The 21438-nt window shown below is 44.2% G+C and overlaps 1 protein-coding gene across 8 annotated transcripts in view; it reads left to right on the forward strand.

The window, feature by feature from the left end:
* The first annotated feature begins 9034 nt into the window (after positions 1–9034).
* The window catches only part of VPS53 (VPS53 subunit of GARP complex), a 143908-nt gene continuing 131504 nt past the window's right edge, over positions 9035–21438 (forward strand). For 3 of the 8 annotated variants that reach the window (XM_003416805.4, XM_064271507.1, XM_023556247.2), the window contains exons 1-2: positions 9310–9429; positions 13364–13444. In XM_003416805.4, coding sequence (XP_003416853.1) covers positions 9343–9429; positions 13364–13444 — 168 coding nt within the window. In that variant the 5' untranslated portion in view covers positions 9310–9342. The other 5 variants (XM_010596477.3, XM_064271508.1, XM_023556245.2 and 2 more) reach the window with 5 other exon arrangements.

The raw sequence follows: 21438 nt of genomic DNA on the forward strand, positions 1-21438 counted from the left end.
CAAAGAAGGATTGGTAGTTGGAAAATATGGCCTGGGTGATAGAAATGACACCGGAGATCACATGATAGAATTTTGCAAGACCAAGGACTTCATTGCAAATACCGTTTTTTTCAACAATGTAAACAGTGACTATACACATGGACCTTGGCAGATGGAATACCCAGGAATCAAATCAACTTACATCTGTGGAAAGAGACCATGGAAATATCATCAATCAGAACAGGACCAGGGGCTGACTGTAGAACAAATCATCAATTGCTCATATGCAAGTTCAAGTTGAAGTTGAAGAAAATTAGAACATTGGGCAAATCTCTGAAAAAGACCTCTTTAAAGTGTTGAAAAGCAAAGATGTCACTTTAAGGACTAAGGTACACCTGATCTAAGCTATGGTATTTTCAATGACCTCATATGCATATGAAAGCTGGGCAGTGAACAGGGAAGAAGAACTGCTGCCTTTGAATTGTGGCTTTAGGTGGAGAAGATTGAATATACTGTGGACTGCCAGATGAACAAACAAATCTGTCTTGGAAGAAGTACAGCCAGAATGATCACAGAAGCAAGATGGTGAGACTTTGTCTCACATACTTTGGACATGTTGTCAGGAGGTACCAGTCCCTGGAGAAGGACATCATGCGTAGTAAAGTTGAGGGTCAGCAAAAAATATGAAGACCGTCAAAGAGAAGGATTGACACGGTTAAGACAGAGGTCCCCAGGCTGTGGAAAATTCCTCTGCCTCAGGCAGCTTGCTTGACATGCCCTGTAGCTTCACACTAATATGCTGGTTCCCATTTCCTTAACTGCTGCCCAAAACTAAAGGAAATCAGCAGAAACTGGTTTAGGTGACATGTTGACATTCTGCGTAACCTTTTAGCTCTTCAGGTACTTCATATGTAGTACCTTCCCCACCTCTGTGTGGAGTTTAACCACCATTTTCCGAACATACGTTGCATGAAGTTATATGTAAACCCCATTGTGCCTGCATAATACGCTTAAGAATGTTGCCGATGTAACTTGTATGAACTTCCTGCTTGTAAATCCCATAAAAGTAACCTTTCCTCTCACCCTAGATGAGCCGTCTTGGAGGCGTAAGGGAAGGAACACCAACTGTTCCTTTCCTTATGCAACGAAATAAAGGCACCTTTCTAATCTCCCACCTCCATCTCTCATTTATTGACTGAGACAAGTCCCAAGGAGCAAAACCTGAGGTTTTCACTCAGCATTTCTGGTGAGCCAGCTAGGAGACATCTGCTTGGTTTCAGAGGCAGGTCAGACAATAGACTGGCCCTGATGTCTGGCGCCACCAGGAGATTTCTCCCAGAGACCTTGGAGCAGCCCTAGAAGCTGATTCAACTCAGACCCAATGGTGTCTTTGTGGGATACATGAAACATGCCTGGGTTATTTGGTAAGTATCTAGGTAGGGCCTTAGAAGGGTCCCAAGAAGCAAGAAGAATTGACCATTGAAGTCATTAAAGGCTCTAGGCATCTGGGGTTATTTAGTAAATAACAAGGTAATTCCTAAGTAAGGTCTTAGAAGAGTTCCAAGAAGCAGGAAGAATTGACCACTGAGGGCGTTAAAGGCTCTAGGCATCTGTTATCAAGTTGGTGCACCAAATGGTGCTGTATGAGTGTGTAAGGTGTGTGTGTGTCTGGAAAATGGGGAACGTTCAAGGGACCCCTGATTGCAGCCCCTTAGGATGCATCCTTATGAATTGGAAATATTTCAGGCCAAGCCCCATGAAAAAAGAACAGAATGATCTTCCTTTGCAACACTGCCTGGCCACACCACAATATAAATCAGCAGATGGAGAGGAATGGCTAGAGAATGGGTCCCTAAATTATAACACTATCCTTCAGTTAGACCTTTTCTGTACTCACAAGGGACAGTGGAATGAGAGGTATTGGGACAGTGGAATGAGAAGTATTATGTGGAAGCTTTCATGACTGATTCAGGACAAGGGATTGCAGAAGAAATGTAAAATTCTAGTCCAGAAGGAGGTCAGTGGATCGCGACCGTCAGTCCTCCTCTCTGACCCCGAGGAAGAATCCTTGTTGCCCTTGCCTTCTGCTTTGGTGCCAGCACCGATCCTTCCCTACACCCTGCCTCTACCCAATAGAGCCACCAGCCCCAACTTTTAAGCACCTTTGTATGCACCCCTCCGAAGCCCTTCCACTCCAGCATTGGGCTCGCTGCCCCATACAAGGAGCAGAACAGCCTTTGGGTGCCCCAATTCACTGACTAGGGAGAAAGATAGTAACACGAGAGCAACCAGTTCTCAGGAGAGCCATAGCACAGCAGAACCTAGGGGCATGCACCGCCTCCAACAAGTCCCGGCAGGAGATGCTGGCATGGTCTGGGTTCACCAACTCTTCTCAACAAGTGATCTTTATAACGGGAAAAACCAAGACCCTAAGAGAATGCAGGATCTTTTTGCCTCCCTCTTCTGTACTCATAACCCTAACTGGGCAGATTGTCAGGTGGTGCTAGATGTGCTCTTGATCCCAGAAAAAGGGTGCACGGTCCTAGGAAAGGCTAGGGCCAAGGCCTACAGGCACCACAAAGTGCAGGCAGTAAATCAATCAGGAGTAGAGGCTTTTCCCATGAGGGACTCCAACTGGGATCAGAATTTGGCTGAGGGATGGACCCACCTTGCTTATCATAAGGAGTACCTTTTAGAAGGGTTGAAGAAAGGGGTGCCTAAACAGAAACCCTTAGCAAAATATATGAGATCAAGCAAGAACCAACTGAAGATCCCTCTAAGTTTCTGGAAAGAATTTATAAGGCTTTTAGACAGACATGGACACTAAGAGTCCCAAAAATGCTTGCATGGTGAATATTTCTTTTTTTTTTTTGGGAATAGTGCCCTGGACATACAGAGAAAACTCCAGAACCTTGAGGAAGGTATACAGTTGGGGCTCTCACAGCTTGTTGAGCTTGCCTACCAGGTATATTCCAACTGGGACCAGGAACAGGAAAAGAGAAATATCACCAATTAGAAGAGACGGGCACATTCCTGGCCACTGCCTTGTGGGGAAATGATCCGTCTCACAGTGGCCCAAGAAAAGGAAGGCCCCTGAGGAGAGAGGGAGGTGGGAGGCTCCGACCCCCATTAAGCCAAGATTAGTGTGCCTGGTGCAAGGAGAGAGAACATTGGACGAGAAAGTGCCCTAAATTCCTACTCAGAGGTAAGAAAGAGCCTGAGGCTGCCAAGTGCCACATGATGACAATGGTGGAAGACTCAGATTGAGGAAGACTGGAGGCAAGTAACCCACCTGAGCCTTTGGTTATAATGAAAGTGGGGGGCAGGGGGGACCTGTACAGTTTCTAGTGGGTACTGGGGCAACCCACTCTGTCCTGACCCAGAAAAAAGACAGCCCCAAAGAAACAAACTGTGTGGGTCATGGGAGTCTCAGGTAAGAGGGAGAACCCTTCCTTCTTCCAGCTTCTAACCTGCTCCATACAAGGGATGTCATTAACACATTCTTTTCTCTACATGTTTGACTGTCCCATTCCCTTGCTGGGAAGAGACTTGTGCAAACTGCAAGCACAAATTTCTTTTGATAAAGGGACCATGCAGATGCAGGAACCACCATAGAAAGGATGGTGACTGCAGATGGCCCTTACCACTGAGTCATTCACCGGTTATAGCGGGGATACTACCAGGGATCAGTAGGGCCAGATATCAAGAACGCAGGGGTCCTGTGGCTATGGGCCAACAAGGTGCCAGGATGTGCCAAAAATGCTCGCCTGGTGGCGGCTGAGTTCCCACCCAGCACTGTCTCCCCGATCCTGACTTAAGCAATACCCCATCCAGGCAGAGGCCCAACAGGCACTCGGCAAAATCATCGCCAGATACCTGAAACATGGATTGCTCAGATGGTGTCAGTCAGTTCAACACTCCTACTCTGCCAGTGAAGAAGAAAAACGGAGAATACTGGTTTGTTCAGATCTGCAAGCTGTCAACCAGGTAACAGTCAACGGTCCACTCTTTAGTTTCCAACCCATCTACCCTGTTGTCGACCTTGTCACCCACCTTTTCCAGGTTCTCTGTGCTAGACCTGAAGGATGCCTTCTTTTGCATCCCAGTGGATGAGAAAAGTCAGGAAATCTTTGTCTTCAGGTGGGAGGACCCAGGAACACAACAGAAACAGCAGTTGTGCTTGTAAGTCCTCCCACAGGGCTTTAAAAACAGTCCTACTCTTTTTGGATCAGCTTTGGCTGAAAACTGAGATAACCGACCCTGATCAATGGTGTCCTCCAATATGTGGACAACCTGTTCATCACCAGTCACAGTGAGTATGACTCAGTCAAAATCAACACAGAAGTTTTGAACTTCCTGGAAAACACAGGGTATCAGGTCTTGGGAGAAAAAAGCTCAGATCAACCAAACAGAGGTGATTTATCTGGATTTTAAAATCAGACAGGGACAGCAAAAGCTCCTCCTTGCTTGAAAAGTTGCTATCTGCAGATTGGTGGCCCCTACCAACCAAAGACAGTGCCGAGATTTTTTGGGAATGGGTGGTTTTTGCTCCCTCTGGATCCCAAATTTCGGACTTATTGCCAAGCCTCTATATTGTGCCTTAGATGGAGAAGACACAGTCCCCTTTGAATGGACCAAGATGGAGCAACAGGCTTTTGATGCCTTTAAAACAAAGTTGATAAAGGCTCCAGCCTTAGGACTCCCAGATATGAGCAAACCCTTTGACATGTTTGTACATGAGCCCACCAGAATGGTAGCCAGGGTACTTACCCAGACTCTCGGGACTTGGAAGTGACTGGTGGCGTACCTCTCAAAGAAGCTAGACCTGGTCACTGGAGGATGGCTAGTGTACCCTCAGGCAGTAGTGGCAGCATCATACTCATCAAGGAAGCTGGGAAACTCATCCTTGGCCAACCTCTCCAACTGGCCATGCCCCACTTGGTTCTGACCATCTTAGAGCAGAGAGGGTCACATTGGATCTCCTTGGGGCATCACCCAGTACCAAGTGGTGGTGTTAGATGACCCAGCCATCACCCTACAAGAAACCACTGGCTTAAACCCGGCAACCCTACCGCCCACCTTGCCAAAGCAAGAAAAGGAACATGATTGCCTAAAGACCATTGACTTGGTGTATGCCAGTCAGCCTGGCCTCGCTGAGCAGCTGCTCCAAAACCTCAACCGTGAACTGTTTACCGATGGAGCAGTTCCATGAAACAAGGAGAAAGGAAAGCTGGATATGCAGTGGTCACTTTGGAGGAGGTTCTAGAGGCTAACGTGCCTCCCCCAGTTACCTCCACCCAGAAGGCTGAGCTCGTTGCCATGCTGCAGGCCCTTAAAATCACCAAAGGTAAGTGAGCAACTATTTATATTGATTCCAAGTACACATTTGGGGTATTGCATGCACATGGGGCAATCTGGAAGGAAAGATGGCTCCTAACAGCAGGAGGTAAGGACATTAAATATTTTCAAGAGATCTTACAACTTGTACAAGCCATTCTCCTACCCACCCAAGTAGCAGTAGTACACTGCAGATGGCATCAGAAAGGGGACACCACAGTGGCCATGGGTAATTACAAAGAAGATGCAGCAGCAAAGAAAGCTGCAATCCAACAGAAACCTATCATAGTAGCTCCGCTAATTCCCTACTTGGAGTTACCGCCACCTGACCTTCACCCGGACTATTCCTAACAAGATAAAGACATTGCCAAGACCTGAGGGGGGGGGGCACTGTAAACAAGGATGGATGGGAATACAACCCCCATGGAAAGACTTTCATTCCATCAAAACTCAGGCACCCTATCCTACACAGAGACCACCACTCCACACATTATGGATGCGACGGACTATATGATTGGGTTAAGAGACATTTAATTGGACCAAAGATCCATGCCACTATTCTGGCAGCGGTAAAGAGCTACCCCACCTGTGCGAAAAATAATCCCAAGAACACTGCTGAAGCAGCCCCAGGGGTCCAGAATGCCTGGAAATGACTGGCAGGTGGATTTCACTGAGAAGTTTCTAGTTCTTGGCAATTACAAGTATCTGCTAGTCTTTATAGACACCTTCACTAAGTAGGTTGAAGCTTTTCATTGCAGGACTGAAAAGGCCATTGAGGTTGTGAAGCACCTCCTGAATGAAATCATCCATTGATTCAGGCTTCCCATCTCCATTGGCAGGAGCAATGGGCTCCATTTTGTGGCCTTGGTGGTGCAATCACTGGCAATCACCTTGGACGTTAATTGGGACTTATACACAGCCTGGGGACCCCATTCGAGTGGTAAAGTAGAGCAGGCTAACCAGACTCTGAACAGACACCTAGCAAAGCTGTGCCAAGAGACCAAGTTGGTATGGACAAAGGCACTGCCTATGGCCCTCCTTGAGAGTTTGGTCTACCCCTACAGGCAAACTTAAACTTAGTCCATTTGAGCTATTATACAGGCATTTGTTATTAGAGAACCCCAATATGACAAATGTAGCTTGCCTTAATAATGACCAACCTCCCACCCTGCACAAGGTTGGAGATGTTCAAGTTACTAAATACTTGCAGTCTGTTTGGGCAGCTCAGTCTTCTCTCCACAGATATGCTCACCTGAGGAGTCTGCCTGAGATATTACAGAGGTGCCTCTCCATGCATTTCAGCCAGGTGATTTGGATTTTCTCAAGGTGTGGAAAGCCAACCCCCTTCAGCAGAAGTAGATCAGCTCCTTTAAAGTCCTCTTGGCTACTCCAGTGGCTGTCAAACTTGGATCCACCATACTCGAGTAAAGAAAACCAACCCACTGGATGCCAAGGAACAAACTCGTCACACTGGACTTGTAAGCCAGTCGAGGACCTTAAGTGCTTGTTTTCCTGACACCCTCCTGCATGGATGTTATCCCCCAAAGATTCTTAACGCTGCCATTAACCTTGGTGTTAGTATTCTGTGTTATATATCTATATACTCTACTTGAACAGGTTAGACCGCTGTAGACCTTTGAGTGAGCAGAATTAACTATGAACAGGGTGATGTGGTCATTCCTAGGAGTTGCCCTATGTGTAAATGCTGGATGGGATTTCATTGTTCTTAATAGGTTGTACCACGTAGCTGTAAACCATACTGCATGAGCTAACAATCGCTGCATTTGTTCACACTCCCCTTTGCATGTAGGACAAGGGTTACCCATAGTCCTTGTACCTCTCTACTCAACTTACTGGCTAAAAGAAGAGGGGGTGCAGTTAATAAATAAAAATAAAACATGAGGTAAAGTCCAGTACACCACTGTGAGGCCTACCTACCTGTAATAACTCAGCAGTAGATCAGTGGCCACAATGAAAGGCCAACCGTTCAAGCCTATGTCCAATATTTGCCCCCTCCCAGAGAACATGCCCACAATTCCGAGCCAGGCTATAGCTCAGAATGGACAGTGGTCCTGAATAAGCAATGTGAAAAAGGAAAGGAGGGAATGACAGAGGTCCCCAGCCTGTGGAAAATTCCATTGCCTCAAGCAGCTTGTTTGGCAGACCTCACAGCTTTACATTAACATCCTGGTTCCCCTTCCTTAACTTTTGCCCAAAACTAGAGGAAATCAGAAAAAACAGGTTTAGGCACCATGTTGACATTCTGGACAACCTTTTAGCTCTTTAAGTACCTCATGCAGAGTAATTTCTCCACCTCTGTGTGGAGTTTAACCGCCATTTTCTGAACATTTGATGCACGAAGTTATATATAAACCCCACTGGACCTGTGTTGTATGAATAAGAATGTTGCTGATGTAACTCGTATGAACTTCCTGCTTGTAAACCCCATAAAAGTAACCTTTCCTCTTGCCCTCGCTGAGCATTCTTGGATGCAGCAGCCTTGATTGTTCCTTTCCTTGTGCAACAAAATAAAGGCGTCTTTCTAATCTTCCACCTCCATCTCTTGTTTATCGGCTGAGATGAGTTGCATGGAGCAGAACCTGGGGTTTCCACCCAACAACACAGTGGCTGCAACAATGGGCTCAAGTATAACAATGATTGTGAGGATAGTGCAGTACCCGGCAGTGTTTTGTTCTGTTGTACACAGGGTCACTGTGAGTTGGAAATGACTCAATGGCACCTAACAACAACATATTTATATAAGTATGGGATCATACTGTATATTTTCCCTTTCTGAAGTACATTGTGCACATTTTTCCATGTCATTAGCCATCAAAACTATGATTTTATGAATCAGTAATAGACTACTGTATAGCTGATTTATGTTTTTAAGCATTCCTTTATTGTTAGAAATTATATTGCTTCCATTTTTCCTTTACTATAAATAACTTTGATACAAACAAAAACAAAAAACCAGTTCAGTGGAGACAGGGGTCCTTCCATCTTGGAGTTTCACAACCTTCAACTGGTAAAGCAACTCTTACTTTGGTTCCAATTACCTCATTGTTTTAAGTATCTGTTGGAAAAGGGGTTCCGCACGGTGATCCGGTCTCTTTCTCCTGCGTAGGTAAGATCTTTGTGGTGCTTACACCCTGACAGTACCTGTATTACTAGCTTAAATTTACGTAGTGCTTTTTATATTCAGTCTTCACCACAACCATGCAGGGTAACCAGGGCAGGTAGAGTGACTTGTTCAAGTTCACACGGCTATCCAGTGGTGGTCACCTGATATTCAAAATCATAGAAAGTAACTTTCGCCAGCGCGGGGCACTGCCTGATCTGGTCTTTTTTTTTCTTCTCTTTCAATAAGGGAACTGCAGTCATCCTTCACAAAACTCTGCTTAGTGACTTGGCATACGGGGAACCTATCTCTGTTAAGTGGACGCTGACCCCTCCTGCAAACTGTCTTTGGCAACATAGCCACTTACCAGCTGGGTTCATTTCACCCCCGATGCCGGGGGAGGAGAGGGCGCTACTGCCACTGACCAAGGGAGCACTGGGAGCGGAAAGATTGCCGACTTGGCTGCCTGCGAGTGTTGCGCTCCGTTGGCTGCAACGCTGCTGGGGCTTACACTCACTGGGGTACCCTGCTGGGGTGGCCGGGCCGTCCCCCAGCACCGCCCTGACAGGGGCCTCAGTGAGGCAGCGCCTTAGGCGAGTGGAAGAGAGCCCCACCATCTTACGAACCAGTTGAAGGTAGCCAAGAGCCGCAGGGGAAAGGGCTGCCAGGGGAACTCCCGGGATGCAACAGCTAAGCCTCCCCCGGGCGACCAGGAGTCAGTCCTCCGCTATCCCAGAGTGCCCCGAATCCCGGAAGTGCCTGGCTTCCCGGAAGTGCCGGGCTGGCTGACAGAGCCGGGACTTGCCACAGCTCTGCAATCGAAGTGTTGCGGGTTGCGGGCCGGGGTTGGCGGCTGGAGGTCCGAGGTGCGTTGGCGTGTGGTCGGGAGGGGACTGGGCGGCGTGATGATGGAGGAGGAGGAACTGGAGTTCGTGGAGGAGCTGGAAGCCGTGTTGCAGCTCACGCCTGAGGTGCAACTCGCCATAGAGCAGGTGAGCGTTCGGCTCCCTGAGCGGCGGGGAATGCGGAGGATGGGGCAGCTCTGGGTGGTGGGACCCAGGGTGCGCGGGGAGGGAGCGGCCTTTGGACGGAGAGGTGGGGCTAGGCGCAGAAGGAGAGAGAAGGTTTCCAGGGAGGTGGAAGTGGGAAGGGATTCTGAATTAGGAGAGAAAGAGAGTCCTTTCTAGGCCTTGGCTATCTTTGGAGGGTCGGGCGTCCCGCTGGGTTTGGGTAGAGGAGCTCTACTCTCTGAGACGATGAGCCTAGAAGAAGGGACTCCATGGTTAGCAACCTCAGATTCCGGGGGCTATGGGGTTGTTCATTCATTTAGCCGGTTAGTGTGCCCCTGCTTCAGTTTCTCAAGCTAGCCCCTTAAGAGTAGCAGGGAATTTGGGGGAGGTGGGGTCACTTTAATTTCTGAAGTGGAAGGCAAAGCGGGGGGCGGGGGGCGGAGGAAATGTTGAGTCTTTACCGCACTTAAAATGTCGAGAATTCCTGCAGTTGAATAGTTTGGGTTAGATTAGAGAATATTCCCAGAAAGCCCTCCCATCCCTGCAGAAACCCTTTAGTTGACTAAATTCTCTTTGCAAGTTGATTGAAATTTTAAGGGCAATGATATTAGAAATAGCGATTTAGACCCTGGTGTCGCAGTGGTTTTAGTGGGTGGGTCGCAGTGGTTAAGAGCTCAGCTGCTAACTAAAAGGTCGGCAGTTTGAAATCCACCAGCGCACCTTGGAAACCCTATGGAGCAGTTCTGCCCTGTCCTATAGGGTCGCTATGAGTCAGAATTACTCGACAGTAATTATTTTTTTTAAATAAGGTACTGGACAGGAGCTCTGGTGGCGCAGTGTTTAAAGCGCTCGGCTGCTAACCAAAGGGTCAGTGGTTCGAACCCACTAGCGTCTCCGTGAAGAAAGATGTGGCAGTCCTTTTCCATAACAATTTACAGCCTTGGAAACCCTATGGGGCTGTCCTACAGGTTTGCTATGAGTCAGAATTGACTTGAAGGCAATGAGTTTGGTTTTTGGTTTGGGCTGTAGGGTATTGCTCCTGAAAGAGGGGGGAAAATCTCCCTGAAAGAAATTGGCTTGGAGATATGATTTAAGAAAAGGGAGGATGTGCTTCATTTAATGACCACTGGGAAGTTTATGTAAGCAAAACATTACTGCTAATAATAATACCCCCCCAAAAAAACTACTAATGATAGTTAACAGTTATGAAGCATTAATGCTTACTATGGATCTGCCACTTTGCTAAGTAATTTATTTATATTGTTTTGTAATTTGCATTGTTTTGTATTTCTTTCCAGATTTTTGCATATATGTGTTTCTAGAAGGGACCTAGGCGGTACAAACGGTTTGCACTCAACTGCTAACCTAAAGGTTGGCAGTTCAAACCCACCCAGTGGTACCATGGAAAAAAGGCCTAGCTATCTGCTTCTGTTAAGATTACAGCTAAGAAACCGTGTGGAGCAGTACTAATCTGTAATACATGGGGTCGCCATGAGTCCAAATTGACTCCATGGCATTGGGTTTGGTAGTTTCTAGGAGTGGCTGGATTGCCAATACTAAGCACATTTGGCACACCCTGAGGATGCCAGACCATTGGACAAAACTTTTGGGGTTCAGGCCGCACTGCGTCCCCCACACACCTTCATCTGCCAGAAAAAGACAGTTTAGTTGCTTTTTGGACCTAGCGGGCTCTAGTGGAAGAGACAAATAATGCCTTCAGTTATTGTTTGACTGACAAGAGATCTCAGAAGAACACATTTGTGCTATTTCTAAGAATAAGCTTGAGTTCTAGTGTAGATTTATTTACTAAACAGACATCTTGATGTCAAGATGACAGACATTTTTCTTACTTTAGCAATCTAAGATTGAATGGAATTCTGCAAACAACAGATATAATAGCATACTGTAAAGAGAGGAGATATGTGAGGAGACAGGAAGGACTGCTGTATTGCAATCACATTTTACTCAGGGATTAAGTTCCAAAGTCATTGCATATGGTGAAAAATCACTGTAGACAGATTACCGTTGAAATTCCTTAAATTGCCCATGAAGTACAATGTATGAGCATCTCTTCAATAAGTCTAGCGCTAATTTTCTAACAGCATTGGAACCAAACATTTTTTTCCAATTATTACTAGATGAAGTAGTTGGCTTGTGCTAGGAGCCTTATTATATGAAAACATGTCCAAATCCAGGGTGACACCCAGGGGCAGTGAGAGTCATGCAGAAACAGAGACCAACTTGAGGAAATAGTACATATCCCGCATATCATATTCACTGTGGGGTGTCCACCAAAAGGCAGGCCAAATTACCAGCACTTCCTTTGGTGAGTGCATATAATTGAGGTTGTGTAAATTACATGGACATATGATGTATTCCTACCGTAAATGCATATTACAGAAACAGAAATGCTAAGTGTTTTAAAAAGAGAACTTTCACTTTCTTGTCACTCACCTAACTGCCACCTCTGTTTGACATCGAGGAAGCCGTAAACTCTTTCAACAATTGCTTTTAACTTCTCAAAGTAAAACCAAAACCAAACCAAACCCGTTACCGTTGAGTCGATTTCAACTCATAGCGACCCTATAGGACAGAGTAGAACTGCCCCATAGAGTTTCCAAGGAGCACCTGGTGGATTTGAAGCGCTGAGCTCTTGCTTAGCAGCTATAGCTCTTAACCACTATGTACCAGGGTTTCCTCTCAAAGTAAAGTTGATCTCAACGATGTGGATGGAGTCAAGCTTTCTGGGCCTTCATTTACTGATGTGGCATAACTCAAAATGAGAAGAAACAGCTGCAAACATCCATTAATAATTGGAACATAAAATGTATGAAGTATGAATCTAGGAAAATTGGAGGTATGCGTATAAAAGCTGGGCAGCAGGTAAGGAAGATGGAAGAGTTGATGCCTTTGAATTATGGTGTTGGTGAAGAACATTGACTATACCATGGACTGCCAGAAGAACCAACAAATCTGTCTTGGGAAAAATACAGCCAGAATGCTCAGTAGAAGCAAGGATGGCAAGACTTCATTTCACATACTTTGGACATGTTATCAGGAGAGACCAGTCCGTGGAGAAGGACATCATGCTTGGTAGAGGGTCATCGAAAAAGAGGAAGACCCCCAACGAGGTGGATTGCCACAATAGCTGCAACAGTGGGCTCAAGCATAATGATTGTGAGGGTGGTGCAGGGCAGGGCAATGTTCCTGTTGTATATAGGGTCGCTGGGAGTCAGAATTGACTCAAAGGTATCTAACGCCAACAACAGAAGACATTTTGATTCTTTGACACTTATTTCTTTAGAAGCTTTCTTAAGAGAAGAAATTGTTTACCAGAATTTTAACTGCCTTGAGTTGTTGAAATCCAGTACCCAGGAGATCATTTGACTGCTTTTATAATCTTTTATAACAAGATTCATGCTTGTTCTTCAAGCTGCCACTTTTGAAGGGCATTAGCTGTGTTTCTCAGGAGGCATCCTTTCTTCTGTTAAAAGAGGTGGACAGTTCTGAAATGCCAGCTCTGCATTTCCTAATCATGTCTGAAATATAAAAATGCTTCAATGGATAGTGAATTTGATGGCTGAGAAATCACCGCAACATGGTCCATATGTCTGTTATCAAGTCGTCCTTAATGCAACCATGTCATAAGCTGGCGTAAACTGGTAGTGCACAATGCCTGCTGATTTTCCTTATCCTGAAGATTCCATTGATACCTTTTCACAGTTGCACCAAGGTGATAAAAATGTAGATGTTGTTGAAAATTAAAGATTAACGGATACTTTATTGAGCATCTGTTGTGTGTGAAGCATTAGAAAATGAAAAAGAAATGGTTTTTGCCTTCAAGCAGGGGGAAGAAATAATGCGTAATAAAAGGCAGGAAGATGGCAGTTATTTTAAACGCCCTATTTCTGTCTAGGTATTTCCGAGCCAAGATCCTCTCGATCGAGCAGATTTCAACGCTGTGGAATATATCAATACCCTGTTCCCAACGGAACAAGTAAGTACAGAGCTCTGGTTTCCTTCGTGTCAGGGGCTTCTGACTCATCCCGAGTGTTACGATTGACATAACATCCTACATACTGTAAGGAGCTTTGATAGATAAGTGAGAGTTAAATTCAAATTAAACTCCATCATAACCAAGCTGGAGGGTTAGCTAAATTGTGGTAGAGTGGAATTCTTCGTATGGTGAACATATTATTCGAAACTGCACCCTGAGGTTTTGATCCCCTGCCCCCCACCCCAGATTTATTGAAGTAAATTGGGAAGTGGAAAAGATTTTTAAAATGTAAGAGGGGAAAATGGAAGTGGGGTGGGCAGGATAAGACTGGGGCTGTAAAGCCACTTGCACCCCTACTTCAAGGTGTACATTTTTAGCCTTTATGTTTTGTTTTGTTGGGTGATTTGTCCGTACAGATTTTTTTTTTTTTTTTACAAAATTGGTTTTTGAGTGTTTGGGTGAGAAGTAGACCAGAATTAGAAGCACAGAATTGGAGGGAGGTCAGCTGGAGTTCAGCTCAGCCTTTCATTTCTTCATTCAGCAAACATTTAGTGTCATGTGTTGTCAGTCCCTGAGCCAGGCGTTGGGGATATAAAGATGAATAAGACCCCCGGGGTGTACATGACTGAGCAGGGGAGACTGGTGAATGCTGTAAGAGAGACATACAACAGTAGGGCGAGGAACAAAAGAACAGTTCTTCCTGGGAAAATCAAAGCCTCAGAGAGCAGGCAGCACGTCCGCCAGGTCTTGAAGGATTCATTCATTTCTTCACACTCAGCCATCATTTACTGAGTGTCTACTAAGTGCCAGGCTCTAGAAACTGGGGAGATAATGGTAAATGTGACAGGCAAGTTCCAGGTCTCACAGAGCCTCTTGTGAGGAGGAAGACAAACGAGCAAATACATAAACAAAATACCAAGTATGGTTAATGCTGTGATAAAAGCAGGTGCTATTAGAGAGTAATGGCATGGGGTGGGGGGGTGCTCCTGTAGATAGGTGGTCAGGGAACATCTCTCTCAGGTGGTTACCATTAACCTGAGACCTGATAGGTACAAAGGAGCCAGCCTTGTGGCAATCTGGGGAAAGACTGTTCTAGGCAGAGTGAACTCCTGGGTCAGGATGACAAGGGAAAGCAGAGCAAAGGCTCAGAGATGGAAAACACAGTGTGTACAGTGAATGTAGCTTTGTAGGAGAGGAGGCTGAAGAGATATGCAGAGCAAGGATCTTAAAGGGACTACGTCCTCCAGGCTGGTGCGAGCCTTTTTTTTTTTTTTTTTTGATGCCACATGGCTGTCCGTGAAATATTTTTCACAGAGCTAATTTTCACTGGGCTAATTTTTAAGCCTGTACAAAATATCATGTACGTCTATTAGTACAAATCTTAAAAAACTAGGCTTTAGTAATATTTGGTGTAGAAATAAAGAAAAATAGAGGTTTTAATATTTTTTTCTCACACCTTAGTGGATACCATTGCAAACCTTTTAGGGATGCGCACACCCTACTCTCTGCTACTCTAGTCAGGGTGTTCACTGAAGGGCCGCTGACGGGGAAATGACTTGACCAGGTTCACGTTTAAAAAATTCCACCTGGCAGCAATGAGGAGGATGAACTGGGGGGAGGCAAAACTGGAGGCTGAAGCCCGGTTCAGGGACAACTACAGCAGGCCACTTAAGAGAGATGATGGGAGCCTGAGTTAAGACTGGAGTGGAGAGAACAAGATCTAATAAGACCTGTTTAGGAAATAGAAGTCATAGAATTTGGCGCTTGAAGGGATGGAGGTGGAGGAACAGATAGAATCTAAAATTCAGTCTTTCATTTACTCTTCAAAAAATACCTACTTTTTGTCTGGCTGTGTAAGAAATTCAGGGGAAGAAGGCTGAGCAAGACAGATATGGGCCTTCCTAGCGTAGAGGTTACAGGCTGTCTTAATAGTTAATAATTACATAAATAAATTATAAGCAAAAATTATTATTAAGTTGCAGCGACTTAAGCTTGCAGGCAGCCGTCCAAGGTGTAACAATTGACCCCTATTCACCTGGAGCAACACAGGAAGGAGGAGAGTCAGGACTAGTAGGAAGTGGAATATGTGACTAATTGCCTGCATGAACAACTACTTCCTCTGCATGAGACCAGAAGAACTGGGTGGTGCCTGGCTACCATTACTGAGCATTTTTATCAAAGACTATATAGCAGAATTCTTATCAAAAGGAGGAAAAATGCGTAACAGAATTTAAAATTCTCGTGGGCTCCAATTTTCTGGAGCCATAGAGGCTACATGAACCCCCTCAAGCTATTATCCTGAAATAATCTTTAAACTTTAAACCAAAAATATTTCCGGTAGTCTTCTTTAAACCAAACAATAGCTTAATTAGTAAAGACTGTCTGCCTTAAGCATGGTGTTCTTTTAAAGAGCTATCTATATGACAACAGCAACTCGAAAGGTTAGATAGGAAGCTTATGGGGCAGTGAGTTTGTATTAATAGTGGAGGAACAACTCAGAAAAGGAGGGTGAGAATGGTTGTACACCTTGAAGAATGTAATCAATGCACATGTAGAAATGGTTGAATTGGTGTATGTTTTGCTATGTATATTTTCAAGAACAAAAAGTTAAAATGACTTCTTTGTGTAATTATTAACTAATTATTATGTTACTTGTCCTCGAAAGAGTCTTAACTTCTTCTACAACTATAATAATAGTTAAAATATATTGGATGCCCACTATGCACCAGGCACCATTCTAAGCACTTAGCAATGATACGTTCTCCCCTTTGTTATCACTCTTGTTTTATGATGAAAATGACAAAGGACAGAGAAGATAAAGAACTCTGAGCTCTGAGCTGAACGTGATAACATCGCCAGAAATGAAGCATAAATGCCTTGAAAACCTAACACATAGGGCCCTACTTAATCTGAGGGATCCAAGAAGGCTTCCCTGAGGAAATGGCAGTGAAGTTGGGGCATTTGGGCCAAGTTAAGGATTTTGGACTTTGATTTCTAGCCTGGGCGGGTGTGGATACCTTTACCCTGTGCTGGGAGCGAGGAGGAGAGCAGGTTTCAGTGGTGAGTATGGTAGGAGGAGCAAGAGGCAGTGAACTCAGTTTTGAACATACTTGGACCATCCAGATGGAAATATGGAGTTGGATATTTGAGTCTGGAGCTCATAATCCCCATCACTGTTAATACCTTGGTATATATAACTTTCCGAGCTTTTTCTAATACACATAGTAATTTTACAAAACAGAGTAAAAGAAATGATACCATACTCTGTGACTGTCTTTTTTGAGGTTTCACAGATACCCTTTATAGCTCCTTATTTTCTATGAAAGGGGAATTCTAGGAATTAGCTGGAGATGGACATTTGGGGAAGGAGCTCTGATGGCACAGTGGTTAAAAGCACTAGGCTGCTAACTGAAAGATGAGTGGTTTGAACGTACCAGCTGCTTTGTGGGAGAAAAGGCCTGGTAGTCGGTTCCGGTGAAGATTACAGCCTAGGAAACCCAATGGGGCAGTTCTCCTTTGTCCTATAGGGTCACTGTGAGTTGGAATTGACTCGACAGCACACAACAAGGCATTTGGGGACAATTAATATAAAGATACCAATTTTAGCCATGAGAACATTTCATTTACCCTACCCTGTTAAGAATGCTGACTCAACAAAACAAAAATTAGTGTTAGATTTGAAAATGATATAAGAAACTACCAGGTTCCCACTTCTTCCTGGTATGTTTGTGTATACGTCTGTTTTTTAAACTACTGTAATAGCGCAAGACACAGATTCAGTTATGTCTTACCTAGTTATGCCCCTCCCCTACATGATAATGGGTAGTGAAGTTTCTTAGAATAACTTGAAAGATTTATGACACAGGGTTACCTTCATTCCCCAATCCCACAGTTACACTTAGCCGTTCATTTTCCATCTGCTTAGCAAAAAGCTAATAGAGTCTTGGCAAGACTTAGAATTTCTTTTAACTATTGCTTGACCTTGGGCATAAGTCATCTCTGTGCCTCATGGACCTATAGTAAATATTTGTTAATTATCAGCTTATTTAAAGTAGACGGCAGCATACGGAGAATAAATGTAGTGTTACTCTAAGGAGGAAGGTATATCTGTGTTTCTATTGAATGGCACCTGCTTGAACGTCTGTGATTGCCTGGAGACACCTGCCTGGAGGCAGGGTTGTGGACTGGAACTGATCCCTGGAATTTTCTTATCGTCCAGGTCCAAGGAGCCCAGGTGGCTTAACTGAAAGGTCTGCAGTTCGATCCCCCCCCAGCAGCTCCGCGGGAATAAGACCTGGCGATCTGCTCCCATAAAGATTACAGCCTAGAAAACCCTATGGGGCAGTTCTACTCTGTCACATGGGGTTGCTGTGAGTCGAAATTTGTTCAGCGGCACCTAACAGCACCAAGTCCAGGTCCAGGGTCGAGCTTGGGTTCCTGTATCTCACAGAGCTCCCTGGGTGGTTCCGAAGAATAGCAATGGTTTGGTAATACTGATCTGGAAAAGCTTTTTAGTCTCTTAGTAGTAAACTGAAGGTAATCACCTGTCATCCGTTTTCACTGGTGGTTTGATAAGGGAAAGTAGATGAAATTTATGAAAAATTTATATAAAGATTCAGTAAAATTAAGAACTTTCAAAAAGTTCTTTGGTGCCCCTAGGTGGCGCAAATGGTTAATTAAGTGCTTGGCTGCTAACCAAAGGTTAGAGGTTCAAGTCCACCCAACAGGCCCCTTGGAAGGAAGGCCTGGTGATTTTCTTCTGAAAAATCAGCCGTTGAAAACCCTGTAGAGCACAGTTGTCCTCTGACACACCGGGGTTACCATGAGTCAGAGTTGACTCAATAGCAGCTGGTTTGTTTTTTTGGTTTATAATTAAGAACTTTGAAAAAAAGTCATATGGAGCTATGTTTGCAAGGAGTTTTTTGTAACTTCCAAACTGCTTTCAATCTGTTTGTTAAGTGAAAAAAAAAAACAGGTATCCAAATTGATTATCATCCAAGTTTGTCAAAAACAGACAAATAAATATCTGTGTAGAAAGAACTCTGCTGTTTTCTGCCATCCAGTCAGTTCTGACTTACATTGACCCTATAGGACCCTATAGGAAAGAGTAGAACTGTCCTATGGGGAGCAGATCGCCAGATGTTTTCTCCTGCCCGTGGAGCTGCTTGTGGGTTTGAACCGCTGACCTTTTGGTTAGCAGCTAGCGCCTAACCATCGTGCCACCAGCGCTCCTAGAAAGAACACTAGAAGGCATTATTCAAAAATGCTGATAGTAATTCTTTGTTGGTGGCGTGGGACGATTTTACTCATTTTCTGTAATTGGCAAGAATTACCATTAGAATCAGGAAATACTTTTCAATAATAACATTTTTAAATGATCGAATACAAACTATTCAGGCACATTACAACAAATCAGATGAGTGATTCTCAGAGAGGGACGCACCATGTTCACCCATGCTAGCCAATCTGGAGTCGTATGGAGTTTTTCCCAAACTCCAGGAGATGCCCTCAGCCCCAGTGATAAGTTATGGCCGTAGCGAGGCACTAAACTGATGGGAAGGAGTGTGTCATGTCCCTCAGATGTGCTGGGGTGAAGAAGTAGGTTGAGAACCATTGGGTTAGATGTAGCATGGTGGAGTAGAAAAAGCAGAGATCCTGGAGTCAGACAGATCCCAACTGTGCTGCATGTTTTCTCCAGGACCTTAAACCTGTTGCCGTCAAGTCCGTTCCAACTCAAGGTGAGTCCTTGTGTTACAGAGTAGAACTGAGCCCCGTAGGCTTTTCCTAGCTGTAATCTTTACAAAGGAAACCTGGAGACACGATGGTTAAGCACTTGGCTGCAAACTGAAAGGTTGGCAGTTTGAACCCACTCAGCAGCTCTGTAGAAGAAAGACCTGGCGAACTGCTTCCTTAAAGATTATAGCCAAGAAAACCCTATGGGGCAGTTCTACTCAGTCACATGGGGTCGCTATGGATAGGATTCCACAGCACCCAACAACAACAACAAATCTTTATGGATTTAAGCAGATTGCTAAGCCTTTCTTCTGTGATACCAGTGGGTGGGTTTGAACCGCCAGCCTTTAGGTTAGTAGCCCAGTGTAAGTGTATAGATGTGATTTAAATACAGAGACTGTTTCTGAGAGGGTACCAGAGACACCAGCTTAGCACCATTACCTCCGGGGAGGAGAAGAGGACAGGGTGAGAAGAAACCTTACTTTTCACCGTATCCCCTCTTTTACTCTCTGAATTTCAGGTCATGTACATGTTGGACCAATTTTAAATAACGTTTAAAATATATTTTTTATTTTGGTATCATTTTCCATTTTCAGAAAAGGTACAAAAATGGTACAAAGAATTCAGGGACACCCTTCACCCAGATTCTTTAAAGGTTAACTTTTTTAATAGATTAAAAAAGAAAAATACAAACACTAAAAAATGAAAAGAAGTATGGGTTCCAGTAGAAGTAGGCAAGGTAGGAACTATTATACCCATTTTGCAGATGAGGAAATACAAACTCTGAGAGGTTAACCTACTTGCTGTCTACACATATAGCAAGTTAGTGGTGGCAGAGTTGGGCTGAAAGCCAGGTCCTTTGACAACTTATCAACTGCTGACGTGATGGTGGTTTAGATCCAATCTGGTTGTGAGATGACAGTGGATTCCTCAATTAAAATAACTTCTCTTTTCTGAGATTCCTTTTTCTAAGTCTATTCTTGGATTTCTGAAGATTCTGAGTAGCACTGGCTTGGTCAGAACAGATGTGAACAGTGTAGTCTGTGACATCTCAACACTCGTGACCTGTTTCTCTTACCAGACCAGTTGAGGTAGCTTAACTTTTCAAAGTTCTTAATTATACTGAATCTTTATATTAGCAATTTAAAAGCACAATTCCTGCATCACCCCCAGTTTCTTCTGTTGAGAGAGAGGGAAAGAGGACATATGAAAGTATATTTTGAAACTTGAGTGGAAATGTTATAAAATTGTAGTACTTCCTCTTCTCCATTAGGGGGCACCATTTCCTCACATTTTTCCCCACACTGGATGGAGCACAGTGGTTAAGAGTTCAAGCTGCAGACAAAAGGTCAGCAGTTCGAATCCACCAGCCGCTCCTTGGAAACCCTATGAGGCAGTTCTGCTCTCTTCTGTAGGGTCGCTATGAGTCTCAGTCAACTCGATGGCAATGACTTTGGTTTTCTTTGGTTTTAAGGATGGAAGTAGTCTTAATGGTGTTTGTCTTAGAAAAAGCTATTATAATTACAATAGCAATGTACAGTTAATATACATTGATTAGAAAATACTCATGGGGAAAAAGAGGAAACATTAAAATGCCTTCGCATAGATTACAACTGTTAGTATAGATTCCATAGATTGCAATTACCCGTATAAATTACAGCTGTTAGTATACATCCTCCCAGACTTTTCTCGTGAACCTATATACTTAAAAAAAATTATGGTTTATTGAAGTATAACATAGCTATAGAGGGGCACACACATCTTAAGTGCACAACTTGATGACTTTTCACAAAATAAATACAGCCATATGATTACCACCCTGAGCAAGAAATAAAGCATGACCAACACCTCAGAAGCTTCTTCTTGCCGCTTTACAGTCACTCCCTCCCCCAAAACAACCACTGTCCTGGCTTCCAACATCAGAGAGTAGTTTCTTCTGGTTTTGAACTATGTAAATGAACGGAATCATACAGTATGCCATACTCTTTTATGTCTGGCTTCTTTGGTCCAGCATCGTGCTAGTAAGATTAATCCACGTTGTTGTATGTTGCAGTAGTTCATTTTGTTGTGTGAACGTGTCACAATCCTGTGTACCAGGGTTCAGCTAACTTTTTCTGTAAAGGGCTGGGTAGTAAATATTTTAGGCTTTGTGGGCCCCATGGTGTTGGTCACAACCACTCAAAGCTGCCATTGTAGTGCAAAAGTGGCCTTAGGCCCTGTGTAAATGAATGGGCATGACCGTGTTCCAAAAAAAAATGTTA

The sequence above is a fragment of the Loxodonta africana genome, chromosome 18 (assembly GCF_030014295.1).
Source record: "Loxodonta africana isolate mLoxAfr1 chromosome 18, mLoxAfr1.hap2, whole genome shotgun sequence".
NCBI classification, from domain to species: Eukaryota; Metazoa; Chordata; class Mammalia; order Proboscidea; family Elephantidae; genus Loxodonta; species Loxodonta africana.